The sequence below is a fragment of the Pieris rapae genome, chromosome 2 (genome assembly GCF_905147795.1).
Source record: "Pieris rapae chromosome 2, ilPieRapa1.1, whole genome shotgun sequence".
Taxonomy (NCBI): Eukaryota; Metazoa; Arthropoda; class Insecta; order Lepidoptera; family Pieridae; genus Pieris; species Pieris rapae.
The window spans coordinates 8891813-8917778 of NC_059510.1; the positions used below are offsets into that span (position 1 = coordinate 8891813).

Sequence of the window (25966 nt, forward strand, 5' to 3'; positions counted from 1 at the left end):
AAGATTATTTTATTTATTAATAACGTGCACGGGTGAATCGAATATAATATACAACCGTCTGTATGATATTAAGCAAGAATTCAACCCGTAACATCTCTTAATACTCAACTTCTGTTTAGAAGTACAAAAGATTTTTTAACTAAAGTCAAACCCAAATCATGATTTACGTGGTTACGGGAAAATAAAAAAAAATAAATTAATGAAATAGAACTAATAAAAATATTAAGGTTTCTGTAACTTTTTAGTCGATGTACTCAAAAATGTCTTAACTGGATCAAAATTTTACTATAAATATTGTTATAAATAAACTCGGGTTATCCGAGTTTATTTATAACATTCGCTGAATTTTATGGTTGGGATTTGTGTGCTCGCGAGAGGTTCGTTAAAAATCACATTGTAGTGTAGGGTTGCCAGTTAAAATTTCAAAACATTGTATATATACCCATCCACCGACCATCTGTATATAATGATGTAAATAATGACGATGATTATTATATATCATTTTTAAATATGTAGTCATCTCTTTTAAGGTGGCTTTTTAAAAATACTAAATCTGTATCTGAATTTGTTGTGTCAGCTGTCATTGCAAAATAAGACTGAGACAAAAATAAAAAATCTACACATCAATACATAATTCGGGTTGTGAAAATTTCTTACTTGGCAACTTGACATCATTCTATATTTTAATCTACTGTATTTGCGACAAAATGTGAAATAGTGAAGGTCAACTTTACAGTGTCGCGGTATTGGTTGTTGCCAATTACGTTTTTTTCCGTATCAAATCCATTACTCGTATCCTCTACGGTCGCTCGCCCGACTTTACGTAACACGTAACGAGAACGACCTTCTGTCACGAGTTTCCGTACGAATCTCGAACTCGACATTGATTATCTTATCAGAATCTTGTAAAAGTATTTTAGCTGTAACTGCATAGAAACCAAGTAGTCCAAAATGATGTCTGCGTTGTGTACGAGGAGCTTTCTACGAGCGCGTTCGCTAGAGCGCTCTGCCTCGAGCGTTGTGGAGCTTTCAAAGTTTCAAGACTTTGGTGTTGTTAATGAGCCCGTTCTTGGATATCTCGCTGGAAGCCGCGAGCGCAACGAGCTTACTAGCGAGCTGAAACGCACGGCTGCTGTCACCGAAGAGGTGCCCATCGTCATTGGCGATGAGTACATTAAAGAAGGTGAACCCCGACACCAGGTTATGCCTCACAATCACTCTCGGTCCATCGCCAAGTACTACTATGCCAGCGAGAAGACAATTCAAAAGGCGATCAGTGTATCTGCCGAAGCGCAGCGACGTTGGGATCGTACTCCTCTTCACGAACGGGTAGATATCTGGCAGCGTGCTGCAGACCTAATGGCTGGTGAGCACCGCCAAAAACTCAATGCAGCAACAATGCTTGGCCAGTCTAAATCTGTTGTTCAGGCTGAAATAGATTCTGCAGCTGAGCTTATTGATTTCTTTCGGTTTAATGTTTTCTTTTTGAAAGAAAATGCTAAGTATCAGCCAATATCTGAAAACCCATCAGTAACACTTAACTCACTCAGATTCAGAGGCCTAGATGGTTTTATTGCAGCTATTAGCCCATTTAACTTTACAGCTATTGGGGGCAACTTGGCTTACACACCAGCTCTTATGGGTAATGGTGTCTTATGGAAACCTTCTGATACAGCCCTGCTGTCAAATTGGCGGATTTTCAACATAATGAGAGAAGCTGGTCTTCCTGCAGGAATAGTAAATTTTGTACCTGCGGATGGTCCAACATTTGGACGTACAATCACAGCATCTCCCTTGCTAGCTGGAATTAACTTTACTGGATCAGTCCCAACATTTAACTGGCTATGGAATGAGGTAGGAAAGAATTTGAATGTGTATAAGAACTATCCACGCTTAATTGGAGAATGTGGAGGCAAGAACTATCACTTCATTCATCCAACAGCTGACATACAATCTGTTGTTAATGGCACAATCAGATCAGCGTTTGAATTTAATGGTCAAAAGTGTTCAGCTTGCTCAAGAATGTATGTTCCCAAATCACTTTATGAACCAATCAAGGAAGGTTTGCTTCAAGAAAGATCAAAACTTAAAATTGGAGATCCTACTGACTTCTCTATTTTCACTGGTGCTGTAATTGATGATAAAGCATTTGCAAGAATTTCTGGCTACATTAAACATGCTAAAAACAACCCCAAGAACAAGATTCTTGGTGGAGGAGAATTTGATGACAGTAAAGGATACTTTATTCAGCCGACCATCATTGAAACCAGTGATCCTCATGACAAGTTAATGACTGAAGAAATCTTTGGACCGGTCCTTACAATGTATGTGTATGATGATAAGGATGTTATGAAGACAGTGTCCCTAGTGGGATCTTCCACTAAATTTGCTTTAACTGGAGCTGTATTTGCTAAGGATAAGAATTTCTTGCAAACGGCATTAGAGGAGTTAAAGATGACAGCTGGTAATTTCTATATCAATGATAAATCTACTGGATCAGTAGTAGGGCAACAGCCATTTGGTGGTGGTCGCATGTCAGGCACTAATGACAAGGCAGGTGGTCCTAACTATGTCATGAGATGGACATCTCCACAGTCCATCAAGGAGACTTTTGTCCCCCTGCGAGAAATTGACTACCCGTATATGAAGGATTAAGTAAATCTTTTAAATCAAACGAAACAGTACAATAATGATGTATCAATAATTACTTACCATAGTTATAGTATTATGCTTTCTTGTTTTAAATGCTATAGGTATTTTAGTATTAATATTGAAAAGTATTTATTCTTATCACTACTATGAATTAGTAGCTAGGCAAGAGTGATGTGTATATCTGGTTAATTTATAGTATATATAATATAACATTGTAATACAGCCAACAGGGCTAGAAAAAAATATGTTAAAACTGTTACCTGATAGATGTAGCTCAATACTTAAGAGAAAGCATTGTTGATGTGATAATTTGAGATTGGAATTATAGAGTAATATTGAAACTATGCGCCTTCTGCGTCTGCTTTACAAAAACTACTAATCTTATCTTGAATTATTTTATTAGTTGCCTGTTATCATATTTAATTTGTTTCTACTATCTACTGGCCTTTGCTCTCTTAAGATAATGCATTTAAGCTTAACACTGTAACAGAACACTTTTTGTTGTAATTGTGACAATTTAATATCATAGAATATATTTATGTTGTGACTTGTGAACCTATTTATATAAAACTAGTGGTGATTAAAGTCACTTTAAACTGCTTGTTAATAAATTTAATTATTACTATTACAAATAATCAGTCTTTTACTCATGTTATTTTTATAAGTACTTAAATATTTTTTCTTATTAAAGAAAACTTGAAAACTTTTGTGTACATTGTTAAAAGTATTTTAATAATGTAACAAGATTAACTTACTACGTTTGTTTGGTTCATTGAAATAAAACGACACCAAAGGTTAGGTATATATTAATGCTCTCTTGCTCCCCTGCTGATTTTGGACTTGCACCAAAATCGATGTTATATTATTTCAACTACATATTCAAACCTTAAAAGACGTGTTCCTGAGATATGGTACACTCATTTCAGGAGGAAACTACATATGGGACAGTCCACAATTAAGTCGGGTACCGACTTAAAATATACTCAGGGCAGGAGTAGTCAAATCGCATCTAATACCATAAATATAGGTACATAAAAACTTTTCTTTCTTTCAACTTTGTAAATGTTTTGAACTTGGAATACGTACATATTACCTATTTTAAAAACTTTCGATTTGCGCCATTTCACATATTTTTTCGTATTCAATATCAAATTACAATATGGAATGGAGTGTTAAAGAAAATATGTTTGCAGTGATCGCCGTGTATAAACTGGGTATCATAAATAATATTTTTAATTGTTTGCTGAAATTTAATAAGTATGTAGACCGTATAAATTACAATAATTTTTCATAAATTCGTTTAAGCATGAAATCATTTGTAATAGAACGAACTACTTAGGTCTATTTTCGTATGTTACGAAAAGGACGTGAGCCGCAAAGTACGCCAATGTAATTGGTAAAAAAATGGGTTTGCTGTTGGACGACGCATTGCCCCTAACTTCGACTTCCTTAAAAATGGTTTTAGAGTTTTTTGATATGTGGAAGTTCTCGTAGTATACCTACTATTCCTAAATTACTCAGTTTATTACATACATAATTAAGAAAAAAATATTTAGTTTTGTATAATATATAAATATTTATTAAGTTCAAACCTTATCGCACTATTAATTTGTTTCCGCGGTCATGAGCATAAAAACATAGTACTATGTAAAAAAAATTTAAGCTACATTTAGAATTTATGCATTATTAATCTCTAACCATTCTTAAATAATCAATAATTTTATTTATCATTTCTATTTCAGCTCATTATTGGGGTATAGTTTTACCAGTCTATTCCTAATCATAAAAATACTGTTGCTTGGACTTATCCGTAATATTTTTAACTAAAGGAAAGTAAATAGTGTGTAAGACATTTTATTTGATTAGGAAATATCGCTGTTTTTTTATTATACTTAGATACTTAATTATAATTAAATTTATTTTATGACAAACCGTCATTACATAGCACTTTAAGAGACAAAAACAATAAAAAATACTTAATAAATAATATTTGTTTCATTTACTCCAATTATGATTTTCCTACGTATACTAATTTAGGTCTTACTGTAATTAAAAAACGGATTATTTTTGTGTGAACAAAAAGAATAAAAATTTATAAATATGGTCGGAGGCAATTTATACGCGTTATTTATTTAGTTATTTTAACGCTTGTTATAGTATATTATTAGTCCGCACAACTACCGCCAGATTGTGCTAGTGTCATAGTGTGTCATATCGAGTGTTGAGTCATGAGTGTTGACTCTATGGGAATTTTGGAAAAGACACCAGCATCATCCTATCACGTCGGGGTCACCATTTATGATCACGTCGGGGTCACCATTTATGGGAATTTTGGAAAAGACACCAGCATCATCCTATCACGTCGGGGTCACCATTTATGGGATGTTCTATATTTTTATAAATCACAACCCATTTTTATCTTTGTTAAATTGATATATTTCTTCACAAACAACGGTAATTAATTTATATTCTTATAGAAAAGTTCACAGGAAAAAATACATGCTCACTCATCTTAAAAGTCTGTTCTGAGTGACGTCTGTTTTCTTCTTTTCTTAGTGTCCTGTATTTATATTGACACATATCAATATCGTATAGAAAATACTACACCAAACAGTATGTACATTTTTAGTGCGTATCTACGATACGCTAGAACTCTATGAATGAATGTTGTATACACTATACTGTGTGATGTGTCTGGCTATTCTGTCAATAATCAATATATTTGGGGCTTTGACAATGACAGTGGCACTAAAAGCAAAAGTCTGTGGGCAGTGACCGCGGCATACATATCGAATTTGAAGTTCTTTCTAGAAAACCTAGAACATAGAAAGATGTTTCTAAACTTATTTTTATTTATGTAAGCTCAAGTATTTATAAGTTGTATAGAGATAAGTTACAATTAAAACATGTCAAATGTTTTCGGATTGATAGTATCCGGGCGATTGGTAAGTAAATTCATAGAAAATGAGGGACTAATGTTTTTGTTTACATGATTGAATTCATTCTGGAGTTTAAATGTCGTAGGTGCAAACAGACTTTACGCTAGTCTCAGAGACGAGTCTTGTCACGACAATTCTGGATGTTGATTCTATCAACCATGCGGTAGTGTTTTTGACGGGTACGACGCCGTTGCCTGCCGGTTCAGTTGCAATCGTCTACTGGAGCTGGCCTGACCCCAATGCGCCTCCCAATTGGCAGCCTCTCGGCCATATCTCAAATGCTAAACCTTCGGCTATATTCAAAATTCAGAATTTAAAAAAGCTTCATGAATTATCAAGTATGTAATCTTTTTTTTAAAATTAAACCAAGCTAGTCATAGCAAACAATAAACATTATAAATGCTGTTTCAGGTGAAAACAAATTTATAAATGCATTTGGCCAGCAGCAAATCTGTCACAATGCACAAATAGGGATCTCCATTGAACCTGAAGCAAATGCACAAATGTTGGAACCTGTTCTAGTAAGTGTGTAAAATTTACTTCTCTATTGTAATAAAATACATTTTCATTCTTTGTAATATATTTTACTTAAGGATATTGTATTCTTCCAGAAACTGTAATTGTATTATCTAACTTTTTTTAGGAACAACAAACAAACAACTATGTGTCATTTGCACAGAAGATGCTGGAAAACTTAGTGAACTTTGTAGCATCTTTCTCTGTTACGCAAGATCAAATGACCCCTACTCCGGGTGTCTCCTACATACCACTTAATACTCTACATACATGGTACCAGAACTTCGAGCGACGCTTGCAGAATAATCCTAACTTTTGGAAGAACTTATAAGGAAATATAGGATAAGTGCAGACTTTAAGCAATTTGAATAATATGTAGGGTAACTAAATTTAATAACTGGCTAAATTGTATATTTGAACAAGATTTTATTTATATTTTTTAAACTAATCTTCATACCAGATTTAAATGAGGATTGAGGATGATTTAGTGTAACATGATGTGAACAAAATAATTGTTCAAGACCATTTAAAATTTTGAAATTAGATTAAGATAATTTATTGTTGGAAAAATGCTGATTACTTTAATACTTCTCAATGCTACCCGCATATATTATTATTTTGATTAAATTCATTGTAATGCTTCTATTTTATTATTCACTAAAATACTCCCTATGAGACCTGTTTGCATTTAATAACCTAATTCTGTTTGTGGAGATTACCCATATATAGGATTCACTGTTTTTCAGTCTTCCAAAACAAGACCTTTTGTATCAAAATCGTATTTAAAATAAAAGACCCCCATCATTTAAAATATTTATTTTAACAAGGCACAACAATTCATATGCAAGGCACTGTTAACAGCTAATGAACACTGTTGAGGAAGACATGTTACTTATCAATTCTAAGCAGGTATTCCAAATATCAATTTTGCCTTCATTGTATACAAATTTAATTTTCTTGTAAAATTTTACTAACAGTCCGAAGAATTGATACCTTAAAATTAATCTGAGATCTCTATTACTACAAAATGGTAAACACAATTCTAATAATGTTAAATCTACAATGTTTTCGGTATGATATCCATGAAGTTAAAGCTTTAAAATACGAATTATCAAAGTTAAAAGAACATCATTTGCGCGCGCATTTAAATAAATAATGAGGTAATATTGGATGATTTGGCCTCCTTATGGTAACAAGAACTAAGTTAATAAGAAAAATACATCAACATAAACATATCCACAAAGAACAATTAGATGACTCATGGAGGAAACATACAACCAAATGCGAACCTTTTTTAGCTAAAGTTCTTAACAATCACAGCCTGTGAATTCTACTTGAGACAGGAATTGTAGTAAACATTCATAAAAATAATTAAAACTACATCAATTGTAAATTACATAGCTGAATGCAATTTAACATTTCTAAAGTTTATAGTAAAAATTATTTAGGAATTTGCACATTATTGTATGTAACATGACCGTTATTAGTTAAAAAAGTGAGAGCGAATCCAGCCTGGCATGAAAGTGACAACTGTTGTCTTTGGTAAATTTAGGGCACATTCTTCTAGTAGGAAAAAGCCAAAACTTTGGCACATAACAGTGGCCATTAATTGAGTAAGGGAAACTGTCAAACTTCATAGGCAAAATTGGTTTCACATGTATTAAAACTACATTTAATTTGGGTTCCTATTGTTTACCGATCTCACCCTGTCCGCTCACGTCATTTCCTCCATTGATTTCGCTTGGTGGTCAGTGGGGCAGATGCGCTAAGAAAGGATGCTTTAGCGCCTGCTCAGCCGTAATGCGTGTACGCGGGTCGGGGTCCAACAGCCGAGCTGCTAGATTAAAAGCTGCCTCCGGTAGGTCATCCACTACTATCGTTTCCATGTTGCGCTCCTGTACAGATAGATAGATATAAGCATTTAAGAAAACGGATATAGAATCAGGTTATTATTTTTAATTTGACAGCCACATGAGTTGACAGATGACAGATAATATAATTAGAACGTATAATGATGTCGGAAAAAATACCGCCGAAATAACTACCAATTGATAGTGTTAATTTGTAGGTACATATATTATATTGTGGTTAATAGTCAGTCTATATTTTCTTAACTTGAAAAAAGTTTTATATACGCATCCCAAAGACCTTATATAATTAGTATATGTGACTGATCACAAGGAGATTATTTGTGTTTAAAACCCTGTAATATAAAATAAATTGTTTTAAGATTATCTTTCTCCACTTATGTAAACCAAAAACATAAAACTAGACAAAGTGCTTTAACTGCTAAGCTACTGCGGCACAATCCAAATATATTGCCAAAAAAAAAAGTCATTACAATATGTATAACAATGTTGACATGAATAAAAGACGCACATAAAAACATATACATATCCTCATGGTTTGTAAATGAAATAAATCGTTAAAATTGTGAATATATAGAATATTTTTTACACTTTGGTCTTAAAAAAAATACAAAAACAATACTATTTAGGTAATAAATCAATTAACTATTAAAAACATATTTGTACCTGCGTATCCGCGGTGAGGCAGAGACACTGTGGAGCGGGAAGACGACAACGGAGGCACTCGGGGAATAGGCACGGAGGGGGAGTTGGGTTACGTAGACGCTGCGCCAACTTGCGAAGGCAGATGCCCGTGCGACTGCCTGACATTACCACTCGGCGACCTAGACATTAATGTGGTGAGAATGTCAAACAAAGCATGGAACGATTGTACGCTCCGAACTTGAACGGCCCCAAACCGAAAGGAGCAGATTTACTGTAATTTATTTCCCCTCCTCTTGTCAACAAAATTAAGTAAAGCTATCAAAAATAACATTACATAAACGTATGATTTTTTGTAGGAATCCTCAAAAATGCATTTCGTTTTTAAGGCAAAAGGGTGTTAAGTAGGTGTTTTCGTAATAGGCAATGTTGGGTAATATGTGTAAAAAATTAAATAATTACTGTTGACGTAATCAACAAATAAGAAAATTAAATTGTGACTATGATTTATTTGGTGCAAGAACCAAGTACGGTAAATATTTGTCAAAAATAAACCTTGATTGGCAATAAAGTATCTAAGGAAAATGTTAAGCTTTTTGTATTGGCTTGCTATACGTGGTGCCTGTAAAATTCTTAAACCAGATGGGTACGTATACATACGTAGAAACGCCGCGACGCGATGCACGGCGTCGGAACCCAGCAAGTCCACGAGTTCAGCCAGCGCTGACACATCATCTGCAGCTCGAAAAAATGGATACCTGCACACACAATATACTTATATATTCCACTTGTAGCATATCTATATAATCATCAAAGTTTACAATTGCTAATACCTGACATAAGAAAACACATACACCAAATATTAAAATAGTGTATAAAAAGAAAGCCATAAATTTCAAACTACACAGAACCACTATGGTAAATATATAAAATTATCGGTTTTGATACAAAATATAAACTATGTTTAGTACCGTGTTTTCTAGTATGGTACAAATCTTTTTAGTGGGAAATATCTTATTTTATAATAAGGTTATATGAACAGCATTGCTTTATTGCATCATGTCTAAAACTGAAGTGTAGCAATGAAAACGTGAATTCAAAAATCGAACTTACCAGATGATATGGACAGTATTTCAAATTGAATACTGTGAGATTCCGCGATAATAAGAAACGTCAATGAGCTGTCAAATGTCACTATTTGCATATACAATTATGATATTGCCTAATTGTTTATTTTATTTATTTGAACTTAGCCGTCGCTAAATATAATAAAAAAGTATTCTAAATAAGAAGGATTGACAACACACATAACAATCAGAATATCGCGCAATGCTATTTATTATTTAGATCGCATTTTACATGTTAGCTAGCCCACCTGGAAGTAAGGAGTGAAGCGAGAACGACCCCAGCAGCCCAGACGTCGACGGCGGTTCCCTGCAAGGGGCTTTTGAGGAGCACCTCCGGGGGCCTAAAGCCCTGCGTTCCCGCCCTTGGAGCCCGAGCCGTTGGCCTTCGACCACAACCTGTGCAGACTCCACCCAAACCCGCACAAGCGCAGCTTACGTTTAAGCCTGAGACCTGAAAAAAATGTAATAGTCAGTGGAAGCATAGTGTAGAGAGCAGAATAAAGTAATAATCTGTCTCTTTCCGTCACATTCTGTTTACAGTATAACAGAAAAGGATGTGTTCTGGGAGGTTCCCTGGGAGTAAAAGCCATGAATAATTTAATTTGAAAAAGTTTATTAAAAATGGTCTATAGGTTTTAACATTAATAATAATAATAATAAACAGAGTTATGTTTGTAACCAACCTTTGTGACGTGTTTAAGCGGTGTTTGTTTGATGGTGTCTCCGCGGCGTGGTACCGAAACATGTCGCCCGCGCAGCGACAAGTCCAATGCAACACGTTTGGCTCCTGGCGAGGAATCACAGTCCTACCGGGATTGCACAGTATAAGAATTAAATTAAATCCTAAAGCACTGGAAACATCATGAATTAAGAATCCTTACAATAATGTACAAAATAATAACTTGCATTACAAAAAATTCAGAGAATAAATTACATTTATAACAAACAAGGTTTTGTTTTGATTAAATGATTAAAAAAATGGTATAAAATAATTCACTTTATATGTTAAGGACTGACCTCTTCCCGCAGTCGTTTTGCGGTTCCATTGCTATGGGCTGGTGGAGGCTCAATGGTTACCACGGGCTGCGCAAGACCAAAGTCCACTAACAAATACCTGCAATTCACATCAAGCAAAAATTTCATTCCAAAATATATTTAATTCTGTACCAAGTTAGAAAAATATAATCATTTAAACCAGCCTTTAGCCAGTTTAGTCGCAATTTGTTTATTTCCAGTTGTTCTCGTCCGTTCTACGCCCATGCTTTGAGAACTTTATATGTATTTCTTTATTGACATTCATGAGTGTATATTGTGTTACATGAAAAAAAAATATCTTGAATTTAACAATTCAAAAAATACATGCTATATAATATTTAATATATGTTTATTTGTATCACATCGGATGTATGTGGGGACTCCGTTTCCGTACTTAGACTCTCAATAGGTCCATTGTGCGTGAAGTCCTATCACATCTTAGTGAATAAAAAAAGTTGATCTGTATTATGCATGCGTATTATATTTTGAACCAGATTTTGCCTTTACTTATATATAAATATTATTAGGGGTTTGGTAAACATACCTCCTGCGCTCCCGGTCATAGAGAAAGTTGCTAGGCTTAACATCGCGATGGATGACACCAAAGGAGTGTACATGTCTAAGGGCTATCAGCAATGCGTGCAAGTAACGAGACACCTCGTCCCTGTCCATATCATCCATATATTCCTTAAAATTAAATTAGGAGTTGCTTAAAAATGATGACATTATGAATTTTTTATAATTTCAAAATATTTTGTAATTTTTTTATATATTGTTAGCCAATCACAACACATAATACCAATTAATATATATTTAGCCAACCTTATTTGGAAAAAAAAAAATTGTGATTTCATGCAAAAAGCCCCAAGTTATTTATATAACATCATTTAGATAACCTGTCTTTTACATTAACTCTTTGTAGCAGCCATTTAAAAATGGATATATGTAAATAAAGTATGAAAGGTATTTGGATTTTCGTTTAACTTACTTTACCCAATACTACTTGGTATTTGGGTAAAGTAAACACAATTATGATTATATATTATAAAAATAATTTAAAGCCAGTTTGTAACAAGACTTCTTACTTAACTGAATGTTATATAAGTTACACTACATATTTATTCCATTATGAAGTTAACAACTGAGCTATTAGCTTAGGGACTTGTCTAAACTACTACTAGGTACTAGTAGTAATATATATTTTAAAATTGGTTGTTTTTATCAATGTGGGTTATTTATCAAACTAAGGATACTTACTGCAAATTTTCTATGGGGTATGTATGGCATAATAAACACAATAGTGTCTAATTGCCTTAAGCATAATTCCACGCCAATCACATTGTGTCTGCCACTATAAAGCAAAAAAATAAGTTATAATTAGAGACCAGTATTTTTGGACTGCATATTACAGATGAAAAGTTTATGATTTTTGAATGAATAAAATATGTGTTTCATAATATAGATGGGCACCTTCAAGCTTTTTATTGATTATATTATTCAAAATTTAAAAAAGGTAATTCCTAATACTTATTATTACTAGAACTACTTACAGCAACAACAAAAAACTATGTGTGCTATATTTCATCATATCACAGCACTGGCAAGTTTTATTTTTTATGAGGTCAAAAATCCAAAATAAAAAAAACCGAACATTCAAACAACAAAATAGTAATGAATGACTGACTGACTAAGTAGGCTTATGAATAGGAATCGCTTCAAAAGAGCATATCTTAGCAAATAGTTATTATATACAGAGTAAATTGAAAAATTGCAATAATTGAATTTGAATTATTGTCAAACATTCCTTCTGACAATGAAAATTAATATTCTAATAATCTAACATGTATCTCAAAATAGATATTCTTAAATGAAACAAAATAAATGATGTATTACAATCTACCTGTATATATAATACTGGACAAGCAAATTGAGTAGTGTAATTATTAAATAGGTTCAATTACTTTGTAAGAGAAATTTTTTATAAAGAATCTTACCCTATGTCTTGTAGGCATTTTAGTTCATGTTCAACCCTTGCCGGATGAGCTGTAGGAACTAGGTGTTTTATAGCAAACAAACGCTTTTGTCCATCTGGGAGATTGGCATGTTGCCGCAGTGAGCCAAGGTAAACAGAACTGAAAGTCCCTTCCCCTATTTTGCGGTGAACTTCAAATATACTATTTAGTTTTGGTAACTTCTGCACCAATTCATTTATTTGTTGATCTAAAAAAAGGATGTCCAAATTTATAATTCATTTTAATATTATTTAAACACTTAAGTCTTTACTAAATTAACCTATTTATTTAACAACAAATTTATACAAAATAACTTGAAAAATACATACTTTCTTGATCGTCTGAAGAAGAAAATTGATCTCCTCTATCCTTTTTATCTTTTTTGTGGGTCCCATTTCGAACTATTTGTGAACTCTGTAGTTTTAAAATTTTATTTTTAATACCAACAGTATTTGACATTACTTTAACAAAATAATGACAATGTTGATAATATAAATTAGAAAAGCGTAAGAAGGCAAAAGAAAGCGCTTATATATGATACGCTAACTCATTATAAATAATACTGATGAACAGAAACAAAAGTAAAATAAATCTAACTTTGAAAATTGAAAAAGAAAGTTGGTGATTTTGAATTTGAAGTATGAACTATGAAGAAGCATCAACAGATACACAATCCACAGATATAGCCGACGCCGAGCTCATCATTAAAATACAGTGAGAACCCTTCACAGTGTCTTTGCACGTGATATTGGTACCGTTTCCGTGAGAAAGTGAGGACTGGCTATTCGCGCAGCAAACCCCCTAATGCAATGTTAGGTGTTGACAGGATAGCCTTTTTTGGTAATCCTTATCGTTGTGTGTACAAACACATTCTCTTTTCCAATATATTATATATAGTGCGCTGTGGTTGTAATGGATAGTAAGGTCGTCAATTCTCTGACAATTTACTGGATATTACTTTTATAGTGGCATTTGGCAATCGTCATATAGTATTATGAATTCATGAAGTAAAATAAAAACAGTAAATTTTTATATTTATAATTAATTTCCTGTACCATTTACTTAAATATTTCAAATAGTTTTACTTCGTATTCTTCCTGTTTTTAATTTAATGTTATAAATATTAATTTATAAACAATAAATTTATCAGTAACCTTAAAACAAAAGCAGCAATGTTTTCGAGAACATTTTTAAAACGGAAAACCCTCATTCTCAATTCAGTAAGTTAAAGTAAATTTAATGGCATCGTCGTCGTTTTTCTAGGTCGGCAATCAAAAACTACTATTTTCATATTAATACTGATAACAATTGAATTTTTTAGCAATTTCATTAACTGTACATTGAACATTTTATTACAGGTCAGTTATGTTACAAAGGCTCCAAAACCAGAAATACCGAAAAATTCTTTGGCGTCAGTTTATTCCGCAAATAACCAAAAAAGTAATGGCACAGTATATGATAGAAAGCCTTTTAAAATGTCCCTGCAGGCAGGAAAGACATACTCCTGGTGCCTTTGTGGCAAATCTAAATCACAGCCACTGTGTGATGGAACTCATAAAGATATATATCTTAAAATATCTCAGAAGTTGGTATTGCATTAATTATTTATAGTATATTTTTATAAAATATTATAATATATTATACCATAATAAAAAACAGATGTAGGATGCTAATTTACTTTTTGTGAATAACAGGGCTAGAATAGATCTATTTTGACTCAATTAATGAATTAACAATTGTTACAGACCTATTAGATTTACTGTTGAAGAAACTAAAGAATACTGGTTGTGTAATTGCAAGCAAACTAAGAATAGACCCTTCTGTGACGGAACTCACAAACAGAAAGAGATACAAGAAGCCACTACTATCAGAGTGTAAAACACTTAAAAAAATAATTACAGTTAGATAAGCTTAGTTATTAGATTATGTAAAAATATATTAGTAACTGAATTTTGAATTTACTAATCTGTTTTAATAATGTCTGTAAAATAAACATAAGAAGCCTAGGATTGAAGTTCTTGTCATGGATGTTACTTAAGTTGTAAGAGAGAACAGCTTAAAAAAATGGGTCAACATGCATTATTCCAACAGTGCTTCTAAACAGTATTAATTTATATGTATCCATATTCTTTGGATATGGATACATATAAATTATACAGATACATCATGGTAATAATGTTGTTCACTATATTTTATTTAATATTATATACTCTATTAATGTATGTAAGCCTTATAGTTTTAAACAAACCCTATAAAAAAATACTTTTCGACAGTCTATATTATAGAATGTCGAAAAGTATTTTTTAATGAAAGTGACAGTTCGTGAGACGAAGCGTGAGCTAATGTCATTTCCATACAAAATTGTCTAGCGTAAGTGGTCAGGCTTGTCGTAGTGACTTTAACTAATGAGAATATCCTTAGCTCTATGAAGCTTATATTTGGCGATTGCAACTTTGTCTATCGTCACTCTTTTATATATTCTACAGTGTATAGTCTGTGGACATTCGGGGGGAGGGCCGCTGGCCGAGTACGTGCGATAATTATCATTTGATTTATTACTTCATAGTTGATTGTTATTTACATAGAAACTATTGCAGCGTTCAGTCGTCAGTAAAATTGTAGCTAGATTTATAAATAGTGTAGTTCTTATTAAAATGGAAAAACAGGAAGTTAAATTATTTACCCGTGAGGAGCTAAAGAAGCGAAACACTCGTGAGGACTGTATTCTCATCATCCACAACGAGGTTTACGACGTCACTGAGTTTTTAGAAGAGGTAAGTAGATTCTGATTGCGTGATAATTGTCTGCGTACGTCAATAAATGTATTTATTCATGATCTGCTAAAATTATTTATAACATATTTACTTATTTTAATAAAAATATTATCTTGATATATTACTTTCGTATTGCTTCTAATATTTTTTAAATAGAAATAATAATTACTTCCTGATATATAGTCCAGATATAAAAAATATTGATCTACCTTTGTTATGTAATAAGTTAATAAAATAAATAAATTTTCCTAATAATTAATAACAGTTACCACATATGCATATCATTTTGTATGCACTACACTGAGTAATTAGTAAATTAATTAGTTTGATAATATATTGTTAATAATTTAAAATTTATATTAAAAATAAATTATCATCAAACACATATTTAAGTACATTTAATGAAAAGGCCATATTGGCAGCCCAGCCCCGTCAAGATCCAAGTATCCTAGTTCTTGGTTTACACAATTAACTTTTAAACCTAGATTTCATTAATTATTCAATATCAGAGACAAGGCTGAATGTCTACATTTTGCACTGGTCTCAACTTAGAGTCTTCCCGTAAAATTAATTCTATGACTAAGATAGCCAATTTGTTTTGGTAAAGGAAATGATTTTAAACAATAAATTTGATTACTTAATTAAAGCATATTGCTATATTATCACCTACAAACATAATATGGCGATTATTTTATTTACACTTAATTGTATAACTTTAGATATTTTTGTGTCTACTAAATATGTAACTAGTCTACAACTAACAAACACATTTCCCCTATCTAACAAAAATTTCATAAGTATAACTATTTTTAACCTTACTATCACAAAATTATACAAACAATTTTTGTAAATAAAAAATAGGCACCTACCCCCAGTCATCAAAGTGAGTAAAGTAGATACTAATTTAAATGTTTATGTAATTTCTAATGGTAATGTTCATAACAATGCTTGAACCTGTGAGTTTTAGGTATATTCTGACTTATATAGCCAACCTTCCAACAGCAGTAACCCAAAAAGGTAGAATTGTTGCACTCAGACTGTTTTTAAAGGTTAACAAAATTAGTGATTACTGTTTTTCCACACCCTCTGGATGAATCAATTCTTTATACTAACATGTTAATGCTTCAGTCAAAACCGTTTACGACGACATCGGTTAAAACAACATATTGGCCAAAATCGGGTAAAAGTATGTATTAGGTAATTAATAACGACATCGGCTGTTACGGCTATCGGTTTTTACGACCAAATATGAGTGTTGCTTTCGATATCGTTATAACAGATTGTGACCGTATTACTAAATATTTATTTAAAGATTTCTCAGACTCAAAAAAAACAAATCAGCAGAATAGTTGTATTTCAATTTTTTATGTAAGAGCTGTATAGTAAATTATTTTATTCGTACATTCCGGTCACGTTAAACGGATTAAAGCGAACGCAGGAAAAGGCATCTGACGGAATGTTGGGTGTCAGGAATTTCATTAAGCTCAAGATGGGAAGATATCCAAGGCATTATATTACTTTATTAAACTTCCTTGAATATATAATGACGTCATTATTATTGCCTTTCGGAAATTTTATTTCAAGTAATAGACGAGATTTAATATTTAAGTCAATTTCAGATTCTTAGAATTCAATATTACTCGTACGCGTTTTGAGTAAACAAAACTTTCACATTATGTTCGTTCATAATCTAGCTGAGGTTAATGCACGGGTATAGCCGGTTTTCCTTTTATATTGGTTAAATTTTAAGTCAAGGTTGTTCGTACACCGTGCTTATTAAATTTCCGTCGCGGTCAAAGTCTCGATTCGTTTACACGAAGTTTAGGTCGCGATGCACGCAGTGTCTTATATAATAAAAAGCCAAGAGTCCGCCGAAAATTAAAATGCACATGTATGCATCAAGCTTTCTTCCACAATGAGTTTCATATCCCATATTCATATTTGGTCAAGATAAGATTATGATGTACTCAAGTACTTGCTTACTGTAGGTGAATAACCTCAGTATTTAAATTTCTAAGCAATGCATCTCTCCCGTAGGTAACGATTGCAGTATGTACAAATATTATGTAATATCTACATAGATAAAAATACAATGCCTTGAACTCGACCTCTAGTCTTTGCTACGAGTAAGATTATACCATTATAATACTGAAAACAGTAGCGCAAAAATTGAGTCAATAAAACGTTGGCGATATATTTTATATTGCATTATAGCGAAATTATCTGTGTATATATAATAAGATTTGAAAAACTGGAACTCATTTACATACAGCAATATCTAATAAAGCTTCAATTTTTGTCTTGAAAAGTAACTTATTTCACATTAATTAATAAATTGGGAGACCAACGATCCCACTTACTAGAGAAGATAATATGACGTGCCCTTCAACAGTTTTTGAGGAAATTTTGTTGTAGGTAGTAAGTACTTCTATAACTTTGGTTAACAATAACAACCTCAAACCTTTAATTACGTTTTTGTATATTAAAAGTAACGAAAAAAATATCCTTACTTTCCAAGGTGTTGCGTTTAATTAATCACATAAGTAAGGTAGAATTAAGGTCTAATTTTCATCATTTATCTTTAATAAAAAATTTTTAGCACCCAGGAGGTCTGGAGGTGCTTCTGGAACTGGCAGGTCAAGACGCCACCGAGCCCTTTGAAGACGTGAGCCACAGTTCTGACGCAAGGTATCTACACTTCATATATAATCCTATTTTTCTGCTATTTCGCGAAACTGTATTACACTATCAGTGCCTTTTATTAATAAAATTATATTATATAATTTGTGTTTATATTTCCGTTCATATTTATTATCGATCTATATTCCAATGTCAAAGCTATTATAAATAATGAAATAGCATATTTTTAGGAATATACTAAAATTTCAACCATGACATAGCATGATTTATATAAAAACAGTGATTATCAGTACTCATCTTATTACCATTTATTATTTTAAGATTATTCAATATACCTACTAATAATAGTTAATAAATGACGTATGATTATTGAAACGAGATACGTTAAATAAAATGTATTGTTTTTATATATAATAAAAAAAGACATTAAACAGCGGATGGGCAATGGTCGTTTAAAGTAATAAAGTCAAAGTACGCCTGCAGTCGAGGCCTTGCTGTCTTTTGAAATTTTAAAGCTAATTAGCCCCATTTTCATATGAACGTGTTATGTTTAACAGGGCGTTGATGAAAAAGTACAAGATTGGCGGACTAGTGGAGGCCGACCGCATCCAGACCAAGGCGGCGTTTGCGCCTCAGTGGAACAACGACCAGCCTCAGGAGCAGGGCAAGTGCGTAATCGCGTAAAGTTCCACTAACTCATTTAGCACTCACATCATCAGTTACCATTCATTTATTTGTCTGCGTCGCCTGGCAGATTCTGCAGCTCGACTTCTGATTGGGTTTAGCTGCTTCTTTGGGTATTTAAGTAGGCACATAGCATATAATCATTTAGGTATATAGAATGAACTATATAATCACTTTGTAGTAGGGAAGATATAATCACTAGGTATTTGGGAGATGTGGTAATTTTACCAATGCTGAAAACCTGATCTCAACTAGCTTTCCAAAAATATTTTATACCTCCCACGTTACCCGGACGTTACAATCAATGAAATTTTTAAACAGCAATGATATTGTTTGTTTGTTAAAAAAATATATTTACGATACATAGTTCGATGTCATTTAATTCGATTTATTCACTTCCTCAATGAAAGTGATATGCTATCATTTCACGTGATGTTTAGTCACTCACACATACGCATGGCTCTGTGTTCAACATTAACAGAAATAATGTAGTTTTATGTACTTATACGAGACCAAATATATGTACAAAACGAGACCATAGATCTGTTATTTAATATTAATTTGTTATCTTTAGCGTACGAAACTTATATTTTTTTAAATATATACTAATGTTTATTGTACCTTTAAGAATTAACTAAATATTATTTTGCTCTACTAATATTGTGTACTGTGATATCTTTCGAACGTCTACAACGGTAAAAGGCCGACCGAATTACCACTATCGTTTACTCTTTCCTAATCTATGCTTCGCTACCAATTAGTTAACTACAATTGTACCTATATGTAAAAACTGTTAATCTTTGGCAGAATCTCAAACATATACGTTATATATTTAATAATTTAATTACATTTATGTATTTAACAAAAGTTAAATACATAATCACATTTTCTCAAACAGGAAAATGGTATTTCAAGCGGGCTTTTCCCGGTTATCCCTATATATTGCGTTAGCTATTGTAATTTGTAGGACTCTGTGCTTCCTATATTGTGTACCTTATATTTATTCCTAATAAGTATATAATTGTAACTGTCTAATAAATCCTATACTAATTGTGAGACTTCTTATTTATTTTTATTAATATCCCCTTTTACACAGAACCATGACGTAAATTTACATTCTCATTATTTTTTAACACTGCAACTTTCTTGATGCATGTCCGAATTAGAAGAGTAAAATTTCTGCTTTTAACAACGAATAGCTCTATATAATAGTCTTAAATAAATTAACGAGCCCTTACGAGCCATTGGTAATGAATGAGGCGTGTATAAAACTAATTTTCTATAGGTACCTAATTGTAAGGTATAAAGAGCTAGTTTTACTTTATTTGTATGGAAATCACATTTACATAAAATATGTCACGTGACCAACGGTGGTCAACTAGTGAGTGATGATTACATTTTGTTATTCCTTGTATTATTGTAGTATATTCTGAGAATTCTAAATAGTACAAATCGTTTAGTGCTCTCGATGCAATCTTTGTACCTGTTGATACTCGGTTCCGAGACATTAACGCTAAACAGATCTTTCTAGGCTTACATTGGTGTGATTTTAACTTTCGAATTCAATAATACGATTATTGAATCCTTTGTGGTGTCTTTTAATTGAATAACGTGACAAGAGATAACAAATGATAAGGCGGTGCTTATCAAAGGGCGAGGTCACTTCGACGCATAATACGTATTATAAATGAAACCTATTACAGTTTTGTGGGTTTCACGAGATTTTTAACTTGAATAAGATTAGCATTGAAAAATATTTAACAAGATGGGTCGAGCATTTGGAATCAATTTACACAAGGCAAGGTCGGAAAGGGTATAAAAAGGATTCTCAAATAAAATGGAAAACATGGCCTTTGAGAAAGGATTCCTTACCTGGGAAGGGTCAGAAAGTTAACTATTTTTTTGTTATTTATCTCAAGTCAGGTATAGCTGCCATCCCTTTTCTAGATAAAAAGGAAGAGATTATTATGCAAGTTATCATGGATTTGTAAAATAATGATAAATATTGGATTACCATAGCTTTCATTCTCTTAGTCACAAAGTAATAATTAAATTTGTATATAGTTTTTATCGGTTTTAAAAGAATTTCATCAAACAATAAAATTTGTTATTACGTTTGTAGTTGCTAGGATTATAAAAATATTTAGCGGTCACACCTAATCAACCCGAGTAAAAAACTAAATTTGGTGAGGATTATAAATAGGTAAACCAATATAAATATAAGGTAAATAACCATGGTATTATATATTCATGAATGTTTACCTCAATTTCTCCTAATTTATGTAGGCAAGTTTTACGGCTTATATCCATTAAAAGCAGCTGAGAGATGAAAATCGAATATCCTATACCTTGGATAGATCCGATTTCTATTGAATTCTATATTGATATTATAAAAAAGACAATTTTTATGTCCATGGGTAACTGGAATAGTAGTACTTATATTCTGGAGTCTTTAGTTATACTTCTACCAATAAAACCTGTAGGTAACCATTTTCTCATAAAATTTTGAATCGATTTCGTTACATACATTATTTAAGTAGGGGTGGGTACACAATTTTGTTCAGTTGTGAAGTAACTCGTACCCCATTCTTGTCCGTTATATTTAAAATTCTTGATTTCATAAGAATTTTAGAGACTTCAAATTCAATCAAGTAAATTCCCTTTCCTAAAAGTCATATTCTGAGATAGTTATAACACAATAACTTTGTCATCTGGTATTGTCGTAGAACGGTTTGTGAGATGGGGTTGATGCGGGACGGAACATCACTGCAGGCAGCATGTTTATGCGTTTTTTATCACCCCACGCGGGGTATACTTGAAAGCTGACACAACAATATTATTTATTTTATATACTGTTACAGGAACCTTAACATAATGGCAATAAAGACGCCCTTGCAATACACTCAAAATTATAGTTATTTGTATAATTCCTGTTATAACTCAGTAGAACCCCTATATTATACCCCTTCAGTGTGTGAGTTACATTTGTGTATTACACACGCCTATCTAGGTCTAGGAGAGTCGGCTTATCTATAGTTTTGGTTGACATTGTTAGAATTTATATTTGTAATTCAATTTTAAATTGCAATTTAGTGTTCAGTTTTGAATTTTCACAGTTGATGATTGTGTTGTGATTTCTCGGGTAAAACTAGCAGAATGCCTCGGCATAAGTGCAAAATTTTAATTTTACGTAGGTAGGCAATACTTTGTTTTCTTGATTTTATTCTAACAAAGTGGATATAACGATGCCTTGATTACATCTGTTCATCTCGCTGCTATTGATGGCGATTATTTGTTTTGTTTATAACCGCCATTGCATCTAATAGCGTTGTCATTTGATCATCGAATACAAGAAATACAAGAATAATATAAATATTGTTACTCATATATTAACTATCGTAAGTCGAGCGAAGTAAATACATTGTAAAGAATTTCAGATTATTAGATCATTAAAGAACGATTTGTATATTCGACGTAAATTGTTATAATGAATTAGGCCTTATGTATTTACCAATTAAATAATTATTAAAGGAGATGGGGAATATGACAATCAATATTTACCTACTAAACATTTGTAATACTCTATATCAGTCAGTTCATGTCGCGTTAACGAGCATAAAATACAAATTTTATGCTATATAGTCGTACTTCGGATAACAACTAAAATAAACATTTTAATCGAAATAAATAAAGATATCAAGAGAACATTTAAATCGAAATTAAATTATAAAGCTACAACCAGAAATCGACTTGGTTATCGTAAATTATGAATATGTATATAGTATTAATATTATATATGATAATTAATGATGCATAAGCAAGTTATTCACTACAAGGGAAAATCGTAGTAATTATTAACAAGTGTAAATAATTATTGATGTATTACATATATTTACAATATATTCACATTTTTAAAATATGCAAACAAAACTCAGTGTTAGATTAAGTTTTAAGAATATGGTATTCATAATTCAATACGTTCGCCTTGAAAAAACCTTTTCCAACTTTCTATAAGAATGTGGAAATTCAGAAACACAAAAATATATAATTATATCCTCTATTTTAAAACTGTGGTTTTATCATATTTTCTCATAGTTTATTGACTGCCAAAATCCGAACGGCAATCACATAGTCTAGTGATTTATTATTGGGCGTACATACATTTCTATTAATAGGAAATTTAGTATTCCTAATCCGCCTGCATTTTACTTAATAATACACTTCTAAGCTATATTGTGTTTTCAGTTGGAGTTCATGGGCTCTTCCGCTATTATTGGGCATCGCCGCAACCATTCTCTACCGGTATCTGTTCATGCAGTGAGTTCCTGGCCTCTCGGTTCTCTCAATATTAGCTGAATTTCAGATCTGACTCGAAGGTGCCGGCATCACCCAACCATCAAAATGTATAAAGACGACAATCCAAAAAACTTTGTTTTGCAATGAGTTATAAACTGACAAATTTTTCAAGCATTTTTGGAGTATGTAAAAGCAGAAACTAGCCTATATATATGTTGTAACTGTTATGCAACAATATCAATTGCAATGGCATATGATAGTTGTAGACACTTTCGTTCATGATGTTAATGCAGGTAATATTCAGTCAGATTAAGCACCAAGTATGACATCCATATGTCAAAAACTACATAGATTTGTCATTAATCATACTTATTGCTCTGTCTGAACATTGGATACTTACCCTTAGTGTTCTGCTTTATCAATAGTGTATGACTGAAATGCTGTTGATTCAAAAATATTAAAATACCTCTAAGCTCATCTATAAGCCTGTTTCCAAGATCAGAATCCCTCTTCAGTTGTGTCTCTACAGACACTAATTATCATTCCTATCTACACTCTGCACAAGCAATTAATTATATATTTAATAAGTATAATAATTTTTCACATGTAATCTGTGTAGGAATGTGAATTGTATGAGCTTGCAGAATTTACAAAGATTTTTTCATCATTAGTATGTAATTTTTTGGGCATTTACATTATATAAGCTGTAAGAAAATAGTATTTACATAAACACTTGAAAGAATTAAATAATTTTAAGAGCCATTATTTCATTCCTTATTATTTAACAACAAGTTATAAAATTATATGTCTTTGTCATGACTAATAATGTCTAATCTAAGATGTAAAATAGCATTATTACTTATTGAACATATAATAACTTCTAGTAGTATCCATAATACTAAAAGCGTAACTTGGTGCATCCAGTTTAAGAGTTATTAGCGTATGCTAAAAACCAACACTTGAAAATATTTCACAAAACTAAACTAGGTTGGTGAGAATATAAATTTAATAGGCTTAGTGCCTTATACCATACTCCTTTTTATTAGCATAAATTTGCCCCAGGAATGCATCCCAATCTGTATAATAGAATATCAATATTGAAATTGTTTTATTAGTGGTTAACCACTTTAAATATTTAAAATAGCTCATGAATAGTAATTTCACAGGTTTAAAACTATCATATTTAATATATGTACAAAGAGCCAATTTTTTGTTCTTTTATATTTTTTTATCCTACTTTAAGTGTATTTGTAATGTGCTAGAGGTGTGTATTTATAATGGTTAAGGAGTTGCTATGAATGTATTTGGGTCTGTGTGGATTTTTATAAATAAACATCTTGTTTAATAAATAGCACTTTTAATTTAACTTTTTACTTTAATAAACTTTGTTTAATTTGTTTCCTCAAGTATATTAATTTAAAACATCTTTAATTCATTGAACAAGGTTAACAACAATAGTTCTTAATAGGAGTAGTTGAGCTTTTCAATTAAGTCTTAAGACACTTTTTTATGCCATAGTTTCACCTTACATATTTACATTTAATCGACAATAAATAACATAAAATAAGCCAATAATTACTAGATTTAGTCCTTTTACAATTACTTTTACTTAAAGATATTGTCAGTATTTCTATGACAAAATTGGATTTATTTGCAGGCTACTTTTTTTAACTATTCCTTATCTATAACACGAAACACAAACTGCCGAGTCTTCAGACCTGAAATATAAAGAACCAATTGAGCTCTGTCAGTGATGAATCTATTAATCTACTTGTATATTTTACTTTGAGTACTAAAACTGACTATCTACTGCCTTCTCTTAAGGTTTTATTTTGCACTACACAGTTTATAAAAAATTAAATACTTACCCATACAAGGAACACTTGGAACAGAAGTTGTGTTGACAGAGAGAACATACTAACTTGCAGAATACACACAGGGCCATATCGCAGTATGCACATAATTCTATTTTTGCCTCTCCACATTTGCACAAAGCATCAGATGAATTTCCTTTGACCTGAAATCATGTATGCTTTAAAAATTTACTAATATTGTTCTAAAATTGATAACATTCTAATCTTAAAACAACTTGTGTTTAGGCTTTAATTTATTAATCATTTACACATTAATTTCTTACCATCTGACCAGCATGTACAAGTATGCCATTGGCGCCAATAAACAGTTGCTTTAGTCCATCTTTTTTGTAGTTATTTTCTAAACTGCATTTAACCCCGTTTTGCTGCGCTTTTCTTTGTCCTTTGAATAACTTTTGCAATGTTTTCTCTGTAAGTATGAAGTATGTTGTAAGTATGTTCCTTTCCCTAAACCTTAACCGATTCTTTTTAAACTCCAGAGTACCACAAGTCATACCATAAACTTTTTGCAGTCTTTCTTCATTGTTATTAAACTGTTTCAGTCCTATATGCACTTTGCTTTGCTGAACATAGTCGTCAATAAACGGATTTGCTCTCTTCGCCATATCCTGACTGTTACTTATGTTACTTTTTAGAATAAGAATTATTAATAGAGTTGGATGTTGTTATTAATAAATTTTTAAAGATTGCATTTGCAAGCATTGCTCTTATTACATAGAGTTATTATAGGAATTATTGTCCCTTTATCGTACCGAAACCCTCATTTCTTACGTCTTCAAGTCTGAATCAGATTTCAGAAACAATCCAAAATAATAAAGATCCCTGTGAGTTCTGACTTCTGAAATAGAAAGTAAAAAGTTGTAACCCTCAGTTTGAAAATAATAAAAAAGTAGAGAGGAACTGAATA

At 31.9% G+C, this 25966-nt stretch overlaps 6 protein-coding genes across 6 annotated transcripts; 4 read left to right on the forward strand and 2 right to left on the reverse strand.

Annotated features, from left to right (window-relative positions):
* Positions 1-618: 618 nt before the first annotated feature.
* On the forward strand, positions 619-3287 carry LOC110991797 (delta-1-pyrroline-5-carboxylate dehydrogenase, mitochondrial). Its single transcript, XM_022257296.2, has one exon. It carries the CDS (start codon positions 952-954, stop codon positions 2653-2655), a length of 1704 nt encoding a protein of 567 aa, XP_022112988.1. The 5' UTR covers positions 619-951; the 3' UTR covers positions 2656-3287.
* A 2116-nt stretch (positions 3288-5403) lies between these two features.
* LOC110991821 (protein OPI10 homolog) lies at positions 5404-6750 on the forward strand. Its single transcript, XM_022257343.2, has 4 exons — positions 5404-5597; positions 5677-5929; positions 6003-6112; positions 6235-6750. Exons 1-4 carry the CDS (start codon positions 5559-5561, stop codon positions 6436-6438), a joined length of 606 nt encoding a protein of 201 aa, XP_022113035.1. The 5' UTR covers positions 5404-5558; the 3' UTR covers positions 6439-6750.
* Positions 6751-6908: 158 nt separating this feature from the next.
* LOC110991819 (cell division cycle 7-related protein kinase) lies at positions 6909-13407 on the reverse strand. Its single transcript, XM_022257342.2, has 10 exons — positions 13121-13407; positions 12774-12999; positions 12037-12130; positions 11324-11466; positions 10762-10858; positions 10428-10550; positions 9993-10195; positions 9278-9375; positions 8642-8799; positions 6909-8002 (listed from the first exon to the last, which is right to left on the reverse strand). Exons 1-10 carry the CDS (start codon positions 13248-13250, stop codon positions 7856-7858), a joined length of 1419 nt encoding a protein of 472 aa, XP_022113034.1. The 5' UTR covers positions 13251-13407; the 3' UTR covers positions 6909-7855.
* Positions 13408-13760: 353 nt separating this feature from the next.
* On the forward strand, positions 13761-14752 carry LOC110991793 (CDGSH iron-sulfur domain-containing protein 3, mitochondrial). Its single transcript, XM_022257288.2, has 3 exons — positions 13761-14011; positions 14150-14376; positions 14537-14752. Exons 1-3 carry the CDS (start codon positions 13964-13966, stop codon positions 14667-14669), a joined length of 408 nt encoding a protein of 135 aa, XP_022112980.1. The 5' UTR covers positions 13761-13963; the 3' UTR covers positions 14670-14752.
* Positions 14753-15113: 361 nt separating this feature from the next.
* On the forward strand, positions 15114-24534 carry LOC110991794 (cytochrome b5). The gene is made up of 4 exons (XM_022257290.2): positions 15114-15565; positions 18165-18253; positions 18763-18873; positions 23135-24534. Exons 1-4 carry the CDS (start codon positions 15446-15448, stop codon positions 23208-23210), a joined length of 396 nt encoding a protein of 131 aa, XP_022112982.1. The 5' UTR covers positions 15114-15445; the 3' UTR covers positions 23211-24534.
* Positions 24535-24855: 321 nt separating this feature from the next.
* LOC110991792 lies at positions 24856-25950 on the reverse strand. Its single transcript, XM_022257287.2, has 4 exons — positions 25556-25950; positions 25323-25468; positions 25054-25202; positions 24856-24903 (listed from the first exon to the last, which is right to left on the reverse strand). Exons 1-4 carry the CDS (start codon positions 25662-25664, stop codon positions 24864-24866), a joined length of 444 nt encoding a protein of 147 aa, XP_022112979.1. The 5' UTR covers positions 25665-25950; the 3' UTR covers positions 24856-24863.
* Between the last annotated feature and the right edge of the window lie 16 nt (positions 25951-25966).